This window comes from Schistocerca americana, chromosome 3 (assembly GCF_021461395.2).
Source record: "Schistocerca americana isolate TAMUIC-IGC-003095 chromosome 3, iqSchAmer2.1, whole genome shotgun sequence".
Lineage (NCBI taxonomy): Eukaryota > Metazoa > Arthropoda > Insecta > Orthoptera > Acrididae > Schistocerca > Schistocerca americana.
The window spans coordinates 434246512-434262863 of NC_060121.1; the positions used below are offsets into that span (position 1 = coordinate 434246512).

General features: G+C 37.8%; 1 protein-coding gene across 2 annotated transcripts in view; it reads right to left on the reverse strand.

Annotated features, from left to right (window-relative positions):
- The window catches only part of LOC124606860 (arf-GAP with coiled-coil, ANK repeat and PH domain-containing protein 2), a 147759-nt gene that overhangs the window by 33386 nt on the left and 98021 nt on the right, over positions 1–16352 (reverse strand). For both annotated transcript variants that reach the window (XM_047138943.1, XM_047138942.1), the window contains 3 exons: positions 10248–10720; positions 5882–6045; positions 4021–4120 (listed from right to left, as the gene is read on the reverse strand). In XM_047138943.1, coding sequence (XP_046994899.1) covers positions 4021–4120; positions 5882–6045; positions 10248–10720 — 737 coding nt within the window. The remainder of the gene's footprint in view (positions 1–4020; positions 4121–5881; positions 6046–10247; positions 10721–16352) is intronic.

Sequence of the window (16352 nt, forward strand, 5' to 3'; positions counted from 1 at the left end):
TCATCTTAAAATTTTTTGCAGGTAGCATTCATTATTTTTTTCATATAGTTTCTGTGTTTACAAATAGTCTTTTCTCCATTAAGTCGGGTTAAGGGTAATCTTAGTTTTTAAAATATCTTTATTTACAGCTATTTTTAAATAACCTGAAATAACATATTAATAGTGGTCTAAATTTGGGATATAGCCAGATACTTGTCAATATGACTAACCTGTGCCATTTTCATTGTAGACACCTGAGAAACTCAAAATATATCCCACAATGAAAAAGGAAGTAGTAAAACAAATTTGACCTAGACAATTCATGTAGTCAGAAAAAAAATAAATAAATAAATACATAGACATTGAAGTCTGCTGAAGTATTTAACGTGCCATAATCGACATTTTAAGTATTAAGGAAGGTGGAAATTTCTTCTTCAAAAAATTTCACAGAAAATTGGAGAAAAATTTGTATTAGGTGCAGAACTGGAAAAGGAAATAGTGCCTTATGTACTTCATATAGAAGAGAAATTTTAGGAGCTTCTCATGTGGCGAACTACGTCGAATGGGTTGCCAGTTATCGACAAGGACTGGCCTACAACACTCGTTTATGATGCGAGAGTTAGGAAGAGCTTGTGCAGATTTATTTTGAAATGTCAAAAGAGATAGACAAAAATGAATTGCTCGTATGACACAAAGTGTGGCCAATGGTAAGACCACAGAAGATGATTCTCTAGTGTAATTTGTCATTGCTGAGGGAAACATTTATATGGTATTTTCTAAAAATGGATGATTAAAATCGCAGAAGGATCTAGTACTAGGGCTGCACTGATCACTTGTAATTCGTTTTTTCTCTGGAAGTATTTGACACTACGCTGAATCCACACAAACTCCATCAGCTTGCACTCGCAGTATTGATGCCACTTAAAAGCTTTCATTTACTTGTGAAAGACTACAGAAATCAGTATCATTACCATTTCAAAAACTTTTTTGTACTTTTAGCTATATTTCACTTGCGGTAATCTATGGTCTTAAACATAGTGATTGATAAGCTGCATACTATCACATTTTCAATGCAAATGCACATGCTGGACAAATAGCGTCATTTCACAATGACTGTACTGAAACATGAAAAAGTAATTGGTTTATTAAGAAGCTGAGTTTTCACACTACCAAGTGTGGATAAACAAGATTTTTTTAAGTGCTTACTTCCTTCAAAACTTATTGAGAAATGTTATGGAGCTACAACAATCATATAACATGAAAATTAGCAGTAAAGCTTTTGATGAGAAAAATAAGTCCATAAAACAATGTGGCCTAGCCTTATATAACTACCAGTCTATTTACAGCTTGAAAATTGGAGAAGCTGCTGATTTCCCCCTTTCCCAGAATGGATTATCAAGCCATCTGAGCAAGAGCTCCTCAAACAAGCTTGAGGAAAATCAAATGCAGTTGCTCCCAGCGTGCAAAGTGATTACGCTGACATCTTGTGATTCACATTTCACAGAACTACAGGCACTCAATAATTCGAGAGAGCATAAATGCCAGATGCAGACCCCTGCTTTACAGTTCTTTTGACATCATATTTGTAAGCTTTCAGACACTGACTTCAAACAGAAGGTCAATGACTCGAAGAAGTGGAAAATCCAAGTCAAGTCTGTACATATACCGCAATAGAAAGGAAATCTGCCATGAACTTTTTCAAAGGAATCATCCTGGCATTTGCCTGAAGTCATTTAAGGAAATCATGGAAAACCTAAATTAGGACAGCCATATGTGGGTTGGAATTGTCATCCTCCCAAACAGGAGCCAAGTGTGCTAACCATTGCATCGCCTCACTTTGGTCACAACAGTTTAGGTATTATGAAATATGTCACTTGCAACACTCATAAGCTTCCAAAATTTATCTTTAATCACTTAAATACATGCTAAAACTATGGAAGAATAACTGTCTGAATGAAGATAGTGCTACTAAAATTTTTAGAAGCACATATGTCGCTTATAACTGATGATGTATTATGAAGTTTGGGTCACACTTGCAAACTTCTGAGTATACACAATTTTTTTGACACACACAAGCCTTGACATGATTAATGAAGAACAAGGGCAAAATGACAAGAACAGTAAAATATTTGAATCAAGAATTTTGATGCAGATCTATCTTTCCCAAGTGATCTCTCACAAACACAATACTGAAAGTCGCATCATATATGTAAATAAATGCACAAAACATACAAATTTTTCACTCTGCCAGTTTTGTAATACCTTCTACACTATCGCGGCAAAGATAAACACTGTAGCATCAGTTTATCCCATTCAAAATAATGAAAACTGTCAAATAAAAAGAAAGCACGTCTTCCGCTTTGGGTGATTAACAATAAACAATACTGAAGAATGCAGTGCATATGATAAGTTATCTCAGCAACCAAAACCAACTTTGGTTCCTTATTCTGGTTTTAATCTAGTTACACAATATTACAAATCTCACAGCAAGTACAGTAAGGATTTCCAAGAAGATGATCACCAGTTTTTCCTCATCTTTCAATTAAATAGCCTCAACACAAAGTTTATTTTCTTACAATTTGAATTATTATCTGTAATAATCTATAATATTTTACACCCCTGTGTTTATAACACTAGTGATTAATATACAACTTCATTTTGTCCTCCTTTCTTGTGCTATAAGCAAAACAGGAAGTATTTACGAAGTGAAGAAAGATATAAGAATAAATATGTTACTGTGTTGTATGTTGTTTGTAAAAAATAAAATAATTAGTTCAGGAAAGTGAACACATCGTGCGAGTCTCAGAGTCAAATTAAAGTAGCATTTTTAACCCCATGGATATATTGCTAATATACTGTGATACCAGTTCTGCAGTCTAACATCTTGCATCAAAACAGGATATCACTGAAAGGTTTCGAAAGCTATGTTATTACTTGTCTCTAACAAATGAAACTTTTAATTACAATTTGAAAATTAATTAGTTCATTGCTTAGTAGTCATGGAGTTGTATTGCACCATTTAATGTATTACGGTTAAACAAGAGTCAAAAGTAAATTTACTTTGAGGTTCTACACGTAAGACAGGGAGTTTGTACTATCACTGGAAATGATAAGGAGTAACATGAGACTTTTTTTTATTTTTTTGGTGAAGTGGCCTATACCTAACTTTAAACTATATCTAAAAACAAAGATGATGAGACTTACCAAACAAAAGCGCTGGCAGGTCGATAGACACACAAACAAACACAGACATACACACAAAATTCAAGCTTTCGCAACAAACAGTTGCTTCATCAGGAAAGAGGGAAGGAGAGGGAAAGACGAAAGGATGTGAGTTTTAAGGGAGAGGGTAATCTGCTTGTGTCTGTGTATGTGGGGATGGATGTGTGTGTGTGTGTGTGTGTGTGTGTGTGTGTGTGTGTGTGGGGGGGGGGGGGGGGGGGGGGGGGCGCGCGCGAGTGTATACCTGTCCTTTTTTCCCCCTAAGGTAAGTCTTTCCGCTCCCGGGATTGGAATGACTCCTTACCCTCTCCCTTAAAACCCACATCCTTTCGTCTTTCCTTCTCCTTCCCTCTTTCCTGATGAAGCAACTGTTTGTTGCGAAAGCTTGAATTTTGTGTGTATGTTTGTGTTTGTTTGTGTGTCTATCGACCTGCCAGCGCTTTTGTTTGGTAAGTCTCATCATCTTTGTTTTTAGATATATTTTTCCCATGTGGAATGTTTCCCTCTATTATATTCATAACTCTAAACTATGTTACTTTCTTCTGTGCTTCAGACAGAAGAATCATCTGACACAGTACAAATATAAAGAATGTACCACTGTACTTTTGATTCTGAACAAAACAAAGATATGTATCCCAAAAAGTGACAAAGATCAAAGAAGTAAAGAGCTTACTCACAATTTGTGACACCTTTTTATAATGAACATTGTCACATTGTACTATCACATTTGACTGTAAGACTAGGCATAGCAGGAATACTTAAAATAATCAAGTGACTTGGATAACTGAAGGCTTTAGTATTTGTAATTGTGGTACTTACCCAATTCAGTTGCAAGATGTAATGGTGTTTTTCCTTCACTGTCCTGAGAGTTTATTTTGGCACCGTTAAGCAGTAAAAATTCACAGGCCATTACTGATCCCTGGAAATAAGAGAAAAAAATATATCATTATATTCACAAGATGTTAGCAAACTGGTTGACTGACACGGGCACATTCATGTACACTTACATGGATACACGCATGCAGTCACAAAAAGGTGGTGACTAGTTGGAAGCACGAGATAACTCCAGTTGTTTGAAAGAACAAGGCAATAAATGCTTCTTAAAATGCCCAAGAAATTGTAAGTGACAGAAAAGCTGACAACCTAAATCTGAGTGAAAGAAGACGGACTGATAAAATAGTGACAGGATCTTGCACAGATGAGAAGCTGCTCATGACTTGGCATCACTGCCCGCCCCCCTGCTGCCCATCAAGTGGCAGCAGGAGAACAAATACCAAGGTTAAGAAAATTTGCAAGCTTTCAGAGCCTATGGCCCCTTCTTCTGGTGGGAGATTGAAAAAGAAATATGAGGGATGAAGAAATTGGACTGGCAAGGTTTAAGCAATTGAGACAGTTTTGTAAAGTCAAAGCCTGGATCAGAGGTCAAACACTCCTAATTTCCTAACTTCGGCAGTTCTTTTTCTTTATCCTTCTTTCTTCCCCTTCAACCCTTCTGCCACAAGGACAAGCCACTGGCTCTGAAAGCTTGCAAATTTCATTAAACTCTATATGTGCACGTTCTTCTGCTGCTGTTTGGTGAGTAGATTTTTATTTATCCAGTTGCAATACATTCTAAAATCCCATTACCATCTATTTTAAAAAAATAAGTATTTTCATTGCTATAAATTCACTAAAGCAATACTTCTCTGATGGGAAAGAATAAAAGACAGTTTGGATCAGCTTGGAAGTTTCTAAATGCCTCAGGCCATGCCTCAAACCTTAGACCTGAAACTAGAGACATACCTAATCCAAACTGTTTCTATATCAAGAAAATCACAAACATACAAAGATTTTTTTCCACTTCCCTAAGCCACGCCTATACTAGATGAATAACATCAAAAACATTGTGTATGTGTCACACTTTGTGTAATTTTTTAAACGTAATGTTCTGAAAAAAGCACATCACTCTGCCTATAACAGCTAAAGTAGTTTTTTGTTGCCATATCAACTTCCAAAATACCCTGTAACCACTCCACACCTCAACTGTTTTCTCATCATACAGTGACTTCCGAAATGGCAAAACTTGTTCTGTGGAACCTCCTGTGTGTAATTGCTTTGGTCATTTAATACTTACTACAAAAAATGGAGAGCCATTTCTGTTAATACTATATATGTAAATAGAAGACTGTGTGCAGACGATGTCCAGTTTTGATATCAGCAATACGAACATAAATTTAACAGCAAGAATGAGTGGAAAACGGCAGTCACCACTTGCTGTACACTACAACACAGTTGAAGGGCCCACTGTGCAACACAGTATGCAAATCCTATGTTTGCTTCACTAAGAGTCAATTTTAAACCATTGCTGACCGGAGATCAATTTTGGTCTTAGTCCAGACAACTAAATCGAATGACCAAGGTTCACTGTTGATCTGAATTAATACGAGAGGCAATTAACGACAGTGCTAAATCAATTAATGACCCAATTATTGTGCTTCAACAGCAGATAATCTTTTAGTGTTCATAAAATTTCTTCACACCTATTTTACTGGCAGACTTCTTGCTCATAGCTGACTTCAGGTTTGCTGTTTTATGGAGCACAACTGCCAAAAAATTAGGTTCCAGAGAAACGAAAATAAGTTACAGAAACTACTGTCATTAAGTCTTCTGAGATGATGATAAAAATATATCATGTACTTACACTAAAGATTGCTTGATGTAAAGGTGTACGATTGTGATCCTCTTCATTCATCCACTGTTTATCTGCTCCCAAAGCAAGTGCTTTCAGCATCACAGGCAAGTTATGAGCTGCTGCAGCCTTGTACAGCAAGCGATTAGGATCCAGTTTTGAAATGTCTTCCTCACCTGCATGTTACATAAGTGGATGTTACTCCCATCAAGTAGGGCGCACAAGCGCGCGCGCGCACACACACACACACACACGCACACACACACACACACACACACACACACACACACACACACACACACACACACACACGTATGCACAAAAACAGTAAAGAAAAGAGAGGAGAGAGATTTCAAGAGTTCAATAAAAAGTAAATGTAAACATAGGTTATGCTGATAGTGAAAAGTGGAGATTGGGGAGACTATTCACCTTCTCAAGGGGGAACCCAAATCCTCATGGGGGGGGGGGGGGGGGGGGGGGGGGGAAGAAAAAAACCCTTAAGTAACAAAACAAAATGATAAATTTCCTCCATCATATTTCTTACTTCTTTACTTTTAAATTAAGCTCTTCTTATTTCTCTACAAGCTGTTGGGATGATGATTAACAATGTGTCCAGAATATTCGCTTCAAATAATTTTAGCTTCACAATAAAGGTATAGTTGTCACAAGTGATTAAATCATTAAACTGTATCTCACATAAACAGTAACATGGGATGCTTGATAAATCACATGCAGTTTTATTTGTTGTACAAGTTTAAAACATTGACAGACTCCCCACGCCCAAGCCCAAGGATAGAACAATTATTTAGAACAAAGTAGGAAAGAAAGATTATCTAGCTGATGAAAGTGTTTTCACCTATATACAGGTTCCTATCTGATCATGAAACACTTCTCTACAGATGACTCTACTGAATAGCATATTCTGGCTATTACGAGAGTTTTTCCAAATGCCCACTTCTTCAGCGGCTTTCCTACACATTATGTCTATTTTTAAATTACTAAGAGGTGGTTTTGCATTAATTTCTTCCATAATATCCAACATTTCTCTTTCTGTTGACAAAATACATAAAAAAAAATTCATTCTTACCCCCATGAATTTGGATCTTATTTCATTATTTTTCCAATTTACCTAAAACTTCAACCCTTTTAGACACAGCAAAATTTTGTGTAAACAATAATGTAAAATTGGCAGTTTTTATGAAATGTCATGATATTTGGCATTTTCTCCATTGCTGTGTAAAAATGTCATAAATCTGGAGGCACCAATGTACTAATGTGGGTAACTGATGGTTACTGAATTCTGAAACTGGATTTTGATCTACTTTGCAGGTCTGCCTGCCATCTAGAATGACAGTTCATTTTCCCAATACAGAAAATGGTTCCAAATGTGATGTCCAGTAAAAATAGCCCTTCTACCATTAAACCTAATTTCAGTAACAGTTTTAGTCATGACAGTTGTGCACAACAGTTTGTACCAGAAATGTGCCATTTTTGAGAGATCATTAATGTGAATGAAACTGAATATTTTCATAATACGCAATCATAAATATGAAAAACCACCCAATATGACACTTTTGTTTTGCAAACACGTAAATCAAGATGGTTTCTCTCAGTTTGCTTCATTCAAAAAATCACAGCACAGATTATGTGACATATGGCTACATCACAGTTATCACAGATGATACAGGGAAGAATTTAAATCATGGAACAAAAGAGGAGGAGGAGATTAGTGTTTAACGTCCCATCGACAACGAGGTCATTAGAGACGGAGCACAAGCTCGGGTTAGGGAAGGATGGGGAAGGAAATCGGCCGTGCCCTTTCAAAGGAACCATCCCGGCATTTGCCTGAAGTGATATAGGGAAATCACGGAAAACCTAAATCAGGATGGCCGGACGCGGGATTGAACCGTCGTCCTTCCGAATGCGAGTCCAGTGTGCTAACCACTGCGCCACCTCGCTCGGTATGGAACAAAAGATGTACATAAGATAGTCCACTAGTTTCATATGGAATCACCTTAACTGGCTTCACTAACCAAATTATTACCTTTGACTTTAATCTAGACCTTTGACTGTGCATGAAATCAGGCTGTCATCACAAACTTCATTCACATGATAGTAAAAATAATATTTATTAAATACCGAAACAGACATTCTCAATGTTCTGTGCTGTGACAGGGTGATGGAATCAAATCTAGCAAGTACCATGTTTATTATATGTTTGTGAAGCTAAAGTGCCATATTTGATAGTTTTTATATTTATACACAGTCCACTCACATTAATGTGAGCACCTTTTGCAGTATGGACATGTAGGAACAGAGTCAATAAGCTTCTGGAAGGTACCAACAGGCATGTGGAGCCATGCACATTCCGGTGCTGTGGGCAGCTGTAATACGTTTCTGAACTGAGAATCCATGGCACAAACAACCCAACTGAAGTGGTCCCACAGATTCTCAATTGGTTTTAAATAGGGGAGTTTGGTGGCCAGAAAAATATGGTAAAATTGTTCTGGTGCTCTTTGGGCCATGCATGTACACTGCAAACTGTGTGACACATTGCATTGTCTTGCATGTAGATGCCATTGTGCCAAGGAAAACACAAACTGCATGTACGGGTGGACATAGTCCCCAAGGATAAATGCATACCTCTGTTGATCCATTCTCTCTTTCAGAATGACAAAATGACCCAGGAATGCCGTAAAAACATTCCTCAGACCATAACACTCCCTCCTGCGGCCTGGATCCTTCTGACAATTGTTGCAGGGCCACACATGCCAACAGCCAACTTCCTGATGGAGCATAAAACATGATTTATCTGCAAAGGCCACCTGTTACCAATCAGTGGAGATCCAGTTGCATTACTGTCGTGCACATTCCAGCCTTTGTCACCAATGAAAGCATCAGTATGGGTGCATGAACCAGGTACCTGCTGTGGAGGCACATATGCAGCAACATTCACTGAATGTTTGTTGAGGAGACACTGTTGGTCGCCCTTTGGTTCACCTGGGTGGTCAGTTGGTGACGAGCTGCATGCCTATTCGCCTGTACACATCTCTGCAGCCATTTTTGACAACTGTCACCTATGGCCTATACTGCATCACAATTGCCTCAGCACCATTTTGCCATGCACTGTATACTTTAACCACAGTGACATGTGAACAGTTTACAAACTTTGCCATTTCAGAAATGCTTCCACACTCAGCCCAAAAGCCAAAGATTCTGTCCTTTTGGACATAACCTAAGTCACTGTGTTTCTGCATTATGACAAAATGCTGACCATCAAGAGTCACAAAATGCTGTTGACCATATCATGTTCAATTTCAATGGCTGCTTCACAACCTGTGCCATTTGGGTTGTCCTCCACCCAACCCCAATACCACCTCCTCTGAGATATGTAGATGGGAACAGTCCTTTGATGACAAAATGTACCCAGTCTCAATCACTGCTAATCCCTGCCCACACTTAACCCAACCCAACCCATCCCACCCCACTACCCTCACTACCTCTTGCGCACCACTTCTACTCTTGGTAGCCTCCCTCTTCTGATTTTCTATCCCTACCAATCCACTCCTATAGGTCACTGCGTGCCATATGTAACTCCACATGCCTATACCAAAATGAATGCACTGATGCCAAATTCATACTCGTTACACTTGCCATCTCTTCCCTCCAACTCTCCTTCCAAGCCCCTGCACCCTTTCTCCCTCTCTGCCACTCCACCCAATACAATACCTCAATACAGCCAAGTTATAATGCCACCATAATTTAGTCATTTGAGATAATGTAGTCAGTCATAACAGTGTAGCTGTGTGTGTGTGTGTGTGTGTGTGTGTGTGTGTGTGTGTGTGTGTGTGTGTGTGTGTGTGTGTGTGTTGGTACCTCTGAAGTATAATTTGCCTGAAAGCTCGGAAATGTGGGGAATGTTCTCCATCTTTCTTATGTACCTACGAATGTCTCAATATGTCATCTAAGTAATGAGCTGTTTACCTATACTCCTCTTAATATTTATTTACACACACACACACACACACACACACACACACACACACACACATGAAATCCAAAGCAGCTGGCAACACAATTTAGCTATGTTCAACAATGTTTATATGGTGATGGGAGTGAAACTGCTTTGATACCATGTTTGATTTAGTATTAAACTATTTGCTTTTTTAAAATGTATCATTACTTGTGAAGAATCATGATACTGACAGCACGGTATTTCAGATTTTGTGTATAGCATGAAAGTTGCACGGTCACCAGTGTGGCATGTTCACTTTAATAATAAAGTTCCAATAAAGCAACAGACAATTAATAGTACATTGAATCTAAACCTAGCTGAATGTCTACTAAAAATAATTTAAGAAACATTTTCAACATTTACCAATAAATTCATCTTCTTCTCCCCCAGTAGAATCTTGATCACTGCTCAGTTCAATGGAACCATCGAGTGTCTGCTTTTCCAAGCTTTTGCCAAATGCAAGCACCTCTGCACTTACTGGGGTGTTTGCATCAGATGACGATAATGAAGGATTTTGTTCTTCTGGTAGAGAATCAGTAACATGAACACATTCTGGGTCATTGGTGATCTCTTCTGATATTGATGTTACTTCTATGCCTGTTTGTGAGGTGGGCTCTCCACTGTCTGATACTATTTCACAGCCGAGTAAATCTTTCTTGCTGCGACTATCCCGGCTTCGAGGCCTTCGCCTAAGCTTTCGAACGCTCCACTTGCGTCCAGAAAATGTAATAGAGCGGGAAGCACGATGGTCCCCTAGATTGCTTTCAGGTACAGAAAGTTGCTTCACAAACTGTCGTTCTACATACTTCCGCTTGATCCATGCTTCGCGAATGTTGCTAGGTAAGGAAAAAAAATGGAAGAGATGTAATTTCAAATTTGTTGCACAGACTGAATTGTACAATTTGCATAAAGAAACATGCACAACAAAAAGAGTTAAAAAATAAAACTGTGTATATCTCAGAGCAATGCAATGTGGTACAGGCAAAATGAGAAGCCTCTTACACAAGTGCTCTAAGAAACCACACAAGAAATGGTATGGAGGGTGGCATAAGGAAGGAAAATTATTTCTGTATTATTTCATATTTCTAAGCCTTTTAGTTGTCCGTTCTTAATTTCAAAATTTAATGAACAAGTTTTAGCTCTGAAGTTTCTCTTCTTTTTGAACTATTTGGTACTGTAGTCTGATCTCATATAATATGACTGTCCATCTTGATGGATACTGATATGTAAAAAAAATTTAAAAGTGAAACTATGAACAGCAATCAAGATGGACAATTATACTGACTAGTGGTAATGATCGTGGACTGTTATGATGATTATAAGTTATTTATACACTTTCAATTTACTCTTATTATGCTCAAACTGCTCAGAAAACACACTGGCAGGATTAAAATTTACCTGCCTTTATATTAAAAACTCCGCTGACAATCCCCATCTGACACTGGAAAAACTGGGCAACATTCCCAACTAGAGCATCCTCCCTAACCGTGAGTGGAACAACACAAGCAAGACTTCATCTGTCTCTCATTTTCTGAAATGGGAAACATCCATCACACATAGTATCAGTATTAAACCTTCTCAACATTCCTAAAGTGGTACACAACCAAATTACTCAACATCCCACTTGTTCCTATTATGTTCCTGCTCTCAACTGTGGAAAGCCAACTCCGATAAGACCTAAAAAGTCTCTAGCTCAAAAGCCATAAAACACATATTGAAGGTAAAGCATTTTGTTCATAAAGGAGTAAATTATTTCTTTCAAATCCTTGACCTGTGGGTAGATTTCAATTTTCTTATCCTTCATGGGAAGAGAAGTAAGTCAGCCATCAGTGATATTTATGTTTTGTTGAGTTTACACCTGCAGAGCTGTTTCATTGTTTAAATATTGAAATGCTTCAAATATAAACAGATAGACTTTATAAGTTTGGAAAATTATTTTTTTATCCTTATTCATGTGCGAATAACATGTAAATTTGGGCTAATGCATCTTCATATTTCTGCCTGCAGCTGATGAAACAAGTATGAAAATCTATTTGGTCACGTCATTAATGTCATTCACAATCAATCTCCAGAGCTATTCTTTGGACTATCCCATGTTAGATGTAACAGCTTTGATGACAATACAGGTCTCCTCCCTTCAATGATTTAGAGACCACACAGAAAACTAACTCTAGATGGTTGGAGATGGAATGCAGTTTATTCAAAATGTAAGTCAATAAATCCAAACTGATAAACGAATAATTTAATAAACAGGAAAATTCCTAAAAAGCAGCAGAAACTCATATGATAATCCTCAACTTATTCACTGGACTACATCTACATGATTACTCTGCTATTCACAATAAAGCGCCTGGCAGAGGGTTCAATGAACCACCTTCAAGCTGCCCCTCTACCACTCCACTCTTGAACGGCGTGCAGGAAAAATGAGCACTTACATTTTTCTGTGTGAGCATCGGTTTCTCTTATTTTTATCGTGATGATCATTTCTTCCTACGTAGGTGGGTGCCAACAGAATGTTTTCACAACTGGAGGAGAAAACTGGTGATTGAAATTTCATGAGAGGATCCAGTCGCAATGAAAAATGCCTTTGTTTTAATGATTGCCATTCCAATTCACTTATCATGTCTCATCACTATCTCCCGTATTTTGCGATAGTACAAAATGAGCCATCCTTCTTTGAACTTTTTCGATGTCATCGATCAGTCCCACCTGATGTGGATTCCACACCACACAGCAGTATTCCAGAATAGGGCGGACAAGTATGGTGTAAGCAATCTCTTTAGTAGACCTGTTGCACCTTCTAAGTATTTCTGCCAATGAATTGCAGTCTTTGGTTTGCTCTACCCACAACATTATCTATGTGATTGTTCCAATTTAGGTTATTAGTAATTGTGATCCCTAAGTATTTAGTTGAATTTACAGCCTTAAGATCTGTGTAACTTATCGCGTAATCGAAATTTAGCAGATTTCTTTTAGTACTCATGTGAATAACTTCACACTTTCCTCTAGTCAGGGCCAGTTGCCACTTTACAGATATCTTATCTAAATCATTTTGCAATTTGTTTTGGTCACCTGATGACTTTATAAGATGGTAAATGACAGCATCATTAGCAAACTATCTAATAGGGCTACTCAGATTGTCTCCTATGTTGTTAATATAGATCAGGAACAATTCCTTGGGGAATGCCGGATATTACTTCTGCTTTACTCAATGCCTTTCCGTCTATTATTACAAACTGTGACCCTTTTGAAAGGAAATCATGAATCCAGCACAACTGAAGCGATATTCCATAGGCATGCAGTTTGATTAGAAGACGCTTGTGAGGAATGGTATCGAAAGCCTGCTGGAAATCTAAAAATGTGGAATCAATTTGACATCCCCTGTCAATAGCACTCACTACTTCACGAGTATGAAGTTGTTTTTCACAAGAATGATATTTTTTAAATCCGTGCTGACTGTGTCAATAAATCGTTTTCTTCTAGGTAATTCATAATGTTCGAACACAGTATATGTTCCAAAACCCTACTACAAATCAATGCTAGAGATATTGGCCTGTAGTTCAGCGGATTAATACTATTTCCCTGTTTTGGTATTGGTGTGACTTGAGCAATTTTCCAGTCTTTAGGTACAGAACTTTCTGTTAGCAAGTGGTTGTATATAACTGCTAAATGTGGAGCTATTGCATCAGCATATTCTGAAAGGAACCTGAATGGTATACTATCTGGACCAGAGGCCTTGCCTTTATTATGTGATTTAAGCTGCTTTGCTACACCGAGGATATCTACTTCTATGTTTCTCATTTTGGCAGTTGTTCTTCATTGGAATTCAGGAATATTTACTTCATCTTCTTTGGTAAAAGTGTTTTGGAAAACCATGTTTAATAACCCTGCTTTAGTGGCACTGTCATCAGTTACTTCACCGTTGCTATCATGCAGTGAAGGTATTGATTGCATCTTGCCACTGGTGTGCTTTATGTATGACCAGAATCTCTCTGGGTTTTCTGCCAGATTCCAAGACAGAGTTTCATTGTGGAAATTATTAAAAGCATCTTGAATAGAATTACGTGATATATTACTAAATTCTGCAAAACTTTGCTAATCTTGGGGATTTTGCATTCTTTTAAATTTGTCATGCTTTTTCGTTGCTTCTGCAACAGCAATCTGACCTTTCTGTATACCATCTGGGACCAGTACCATCAATTACTAATTTATGTGGTATATATCTCTTAACTGCCATCAATACCATCTCTCTGAAATCATTCCACATCTTTTCTATGCTTACATGAACAGATTGGAAGGAGTTGAGGCTCTCTCTTAAAAAAGCGTTAAGAGCATTTTTATCAGCTTTTTTAAATAGATGAACTTCGTGTTTCTTTCTTATGGCTGTATGTGTTACAGTATTCAGCTTAGCAGTAACTGCCTTGTGGTCGCTAATCCCTGTATTCATAATGATACTCCTTATTTGTCCAGAATTATTTGTTGTTAAGAGGTCAAGTATGTTTTCGCAACCATTTACGCTTCGAGTGGGGTCATGAACTAATTGTTCAAAATAATTTTCTGAGAAAGTATTTAGCGCAATAAAAGAAGGAGAAAAAATCCACAGCGAGGATGTGAAACAATCATGTTTTTAGTAAAGATATTTAGCATCAACCTGCCTTTGTAACTGAGGTCACTAATGCATGCCTATGTGGTGGCACTTGACTCTGAGGGAAGCTGGTTTGAGTCCCAGTGGTGGAAAATTTTCACTGTCAGTATTTGACTAGCGAAGGGATGTAAGATGATGGGATAAAGTTCCTGATCAGCAGTCTTTGCAACAAACTCCTGGATTAATTTCCAAACCTGTAAGCAGTGTCTCATGAAGTAAGGGAAAATGCTGCTGTTGGCGGTGATCCATCAGCGGAATTGGAATATTAAGCTCGGTGGCCACCTTGCTGCTTTTTGAGAGGAGTTGGCTGTATGTCAGCATCCTTTCCCTTCCCTTCTCTTCTCTTCGTGAATAAGAACACTGCACTATTCACTCACTCATCACAATCATCCACATGAACAGCTAGACACTTCACAACAGGATGAAGAAAGCAATGGCGAATCACCTCCACTAGGAACTTGTCATTAGTGATGGGAACAACCGAATGAAAATAATCTATTCACTCAGTTGTAGTTTTACATATTGGTAGAATTATTCATTGCTTCATTCACTCTTTCTTGTGACGGTACCTAGACTGTGGGAGCAACTGAATGAAGGCAATTTACATATCGGTTGGATTATTATTCATCCCCCCCCCAAGTGACAGCAGTCTTTTGGAACAACAAATGAAAACATTCAACACTGTCATAGCTTTGCCTATTAACTGCATTATGTATTCTCTCTTTTCAAGTGAAAACCGTCAGTCGTTTTCCTGTTGGTTGAACAAAGTATTCATTCTTTCAACTGGAACTACTCTTTAGTGTTTTAGTTGACTGAGCTATCCATTCATTCTTCACCTACTCCGAGAGTAGGTGAAAACATATCTCAGGATAATGCTAAAGTTGAAATAAGCATTATACTTGTTCATTTAATTATGTACTGAATGGAGACTTTTTCTTCTCACCACATAAAACTGATTCGTATACTGCTGTGGATTAAGTTGTCCCAGGTACCACTGAATGTAACTAATTAGGCTAGGGTAGGCCTGCCATCACTTAAACTGCCAATCCCCAGAAAATAAGCTTTCAAAACCCTGGACACCTGAGTCACATCAGATTTTTTTCCTGGACACACACAGTCTGTAGATGATAAGGTGACCGATGAGGCACATTGGAAGCGGGGACTTAGGAGGGGGAATATTTCCTTGCTTGCATAATGTTTCCCTTTAGGGTATATAAAGAATTAAGGAACCTTTCCTCATTTTAGATATTTTGCATTGCATTTTATCGAAAATATGTGATTAAGCTCACAAATCACGAATCATTTCAATCTAGCCCACAAACACTTAATCAGTCATTTATTTGTGTGGAAGATAAATATTTTATACAGAAAATTAGACATACAAATTACACCCATTGCACACAATGCTGTTTACTTTTCATAGTCTGTGAAACATAGTATGTGTGGTATTTCACCAATACAAAGAAGTTCTACTCACATTCACATACTGGTACATCATTTTCACAGTTAAGTCTATCTTGAGGCACCATTTAAAATGGTCTGTAACAGCATAACCAAGTTTGCACCTCTCCAGCATCCCTGGAAGTGACAACTGGATCCCCTGATCACTTGTGCATTCAGTTCTTAGTGGAAAGAATAGATCATTTTGGTGCTATCAAAACATGATTGTTGACTGCACTCTGTTATCACATGTCATCAGTAATACTGTCATTCCAATATTTGCAGTAGCTTTCAATTCAGTTTTTTGTCTGTGTTTACTGAAGTGTTTTCACATTATTAGTGAGTGAGCTTTGTTTGCCATCTGGATCAAAATGCTGAATGCT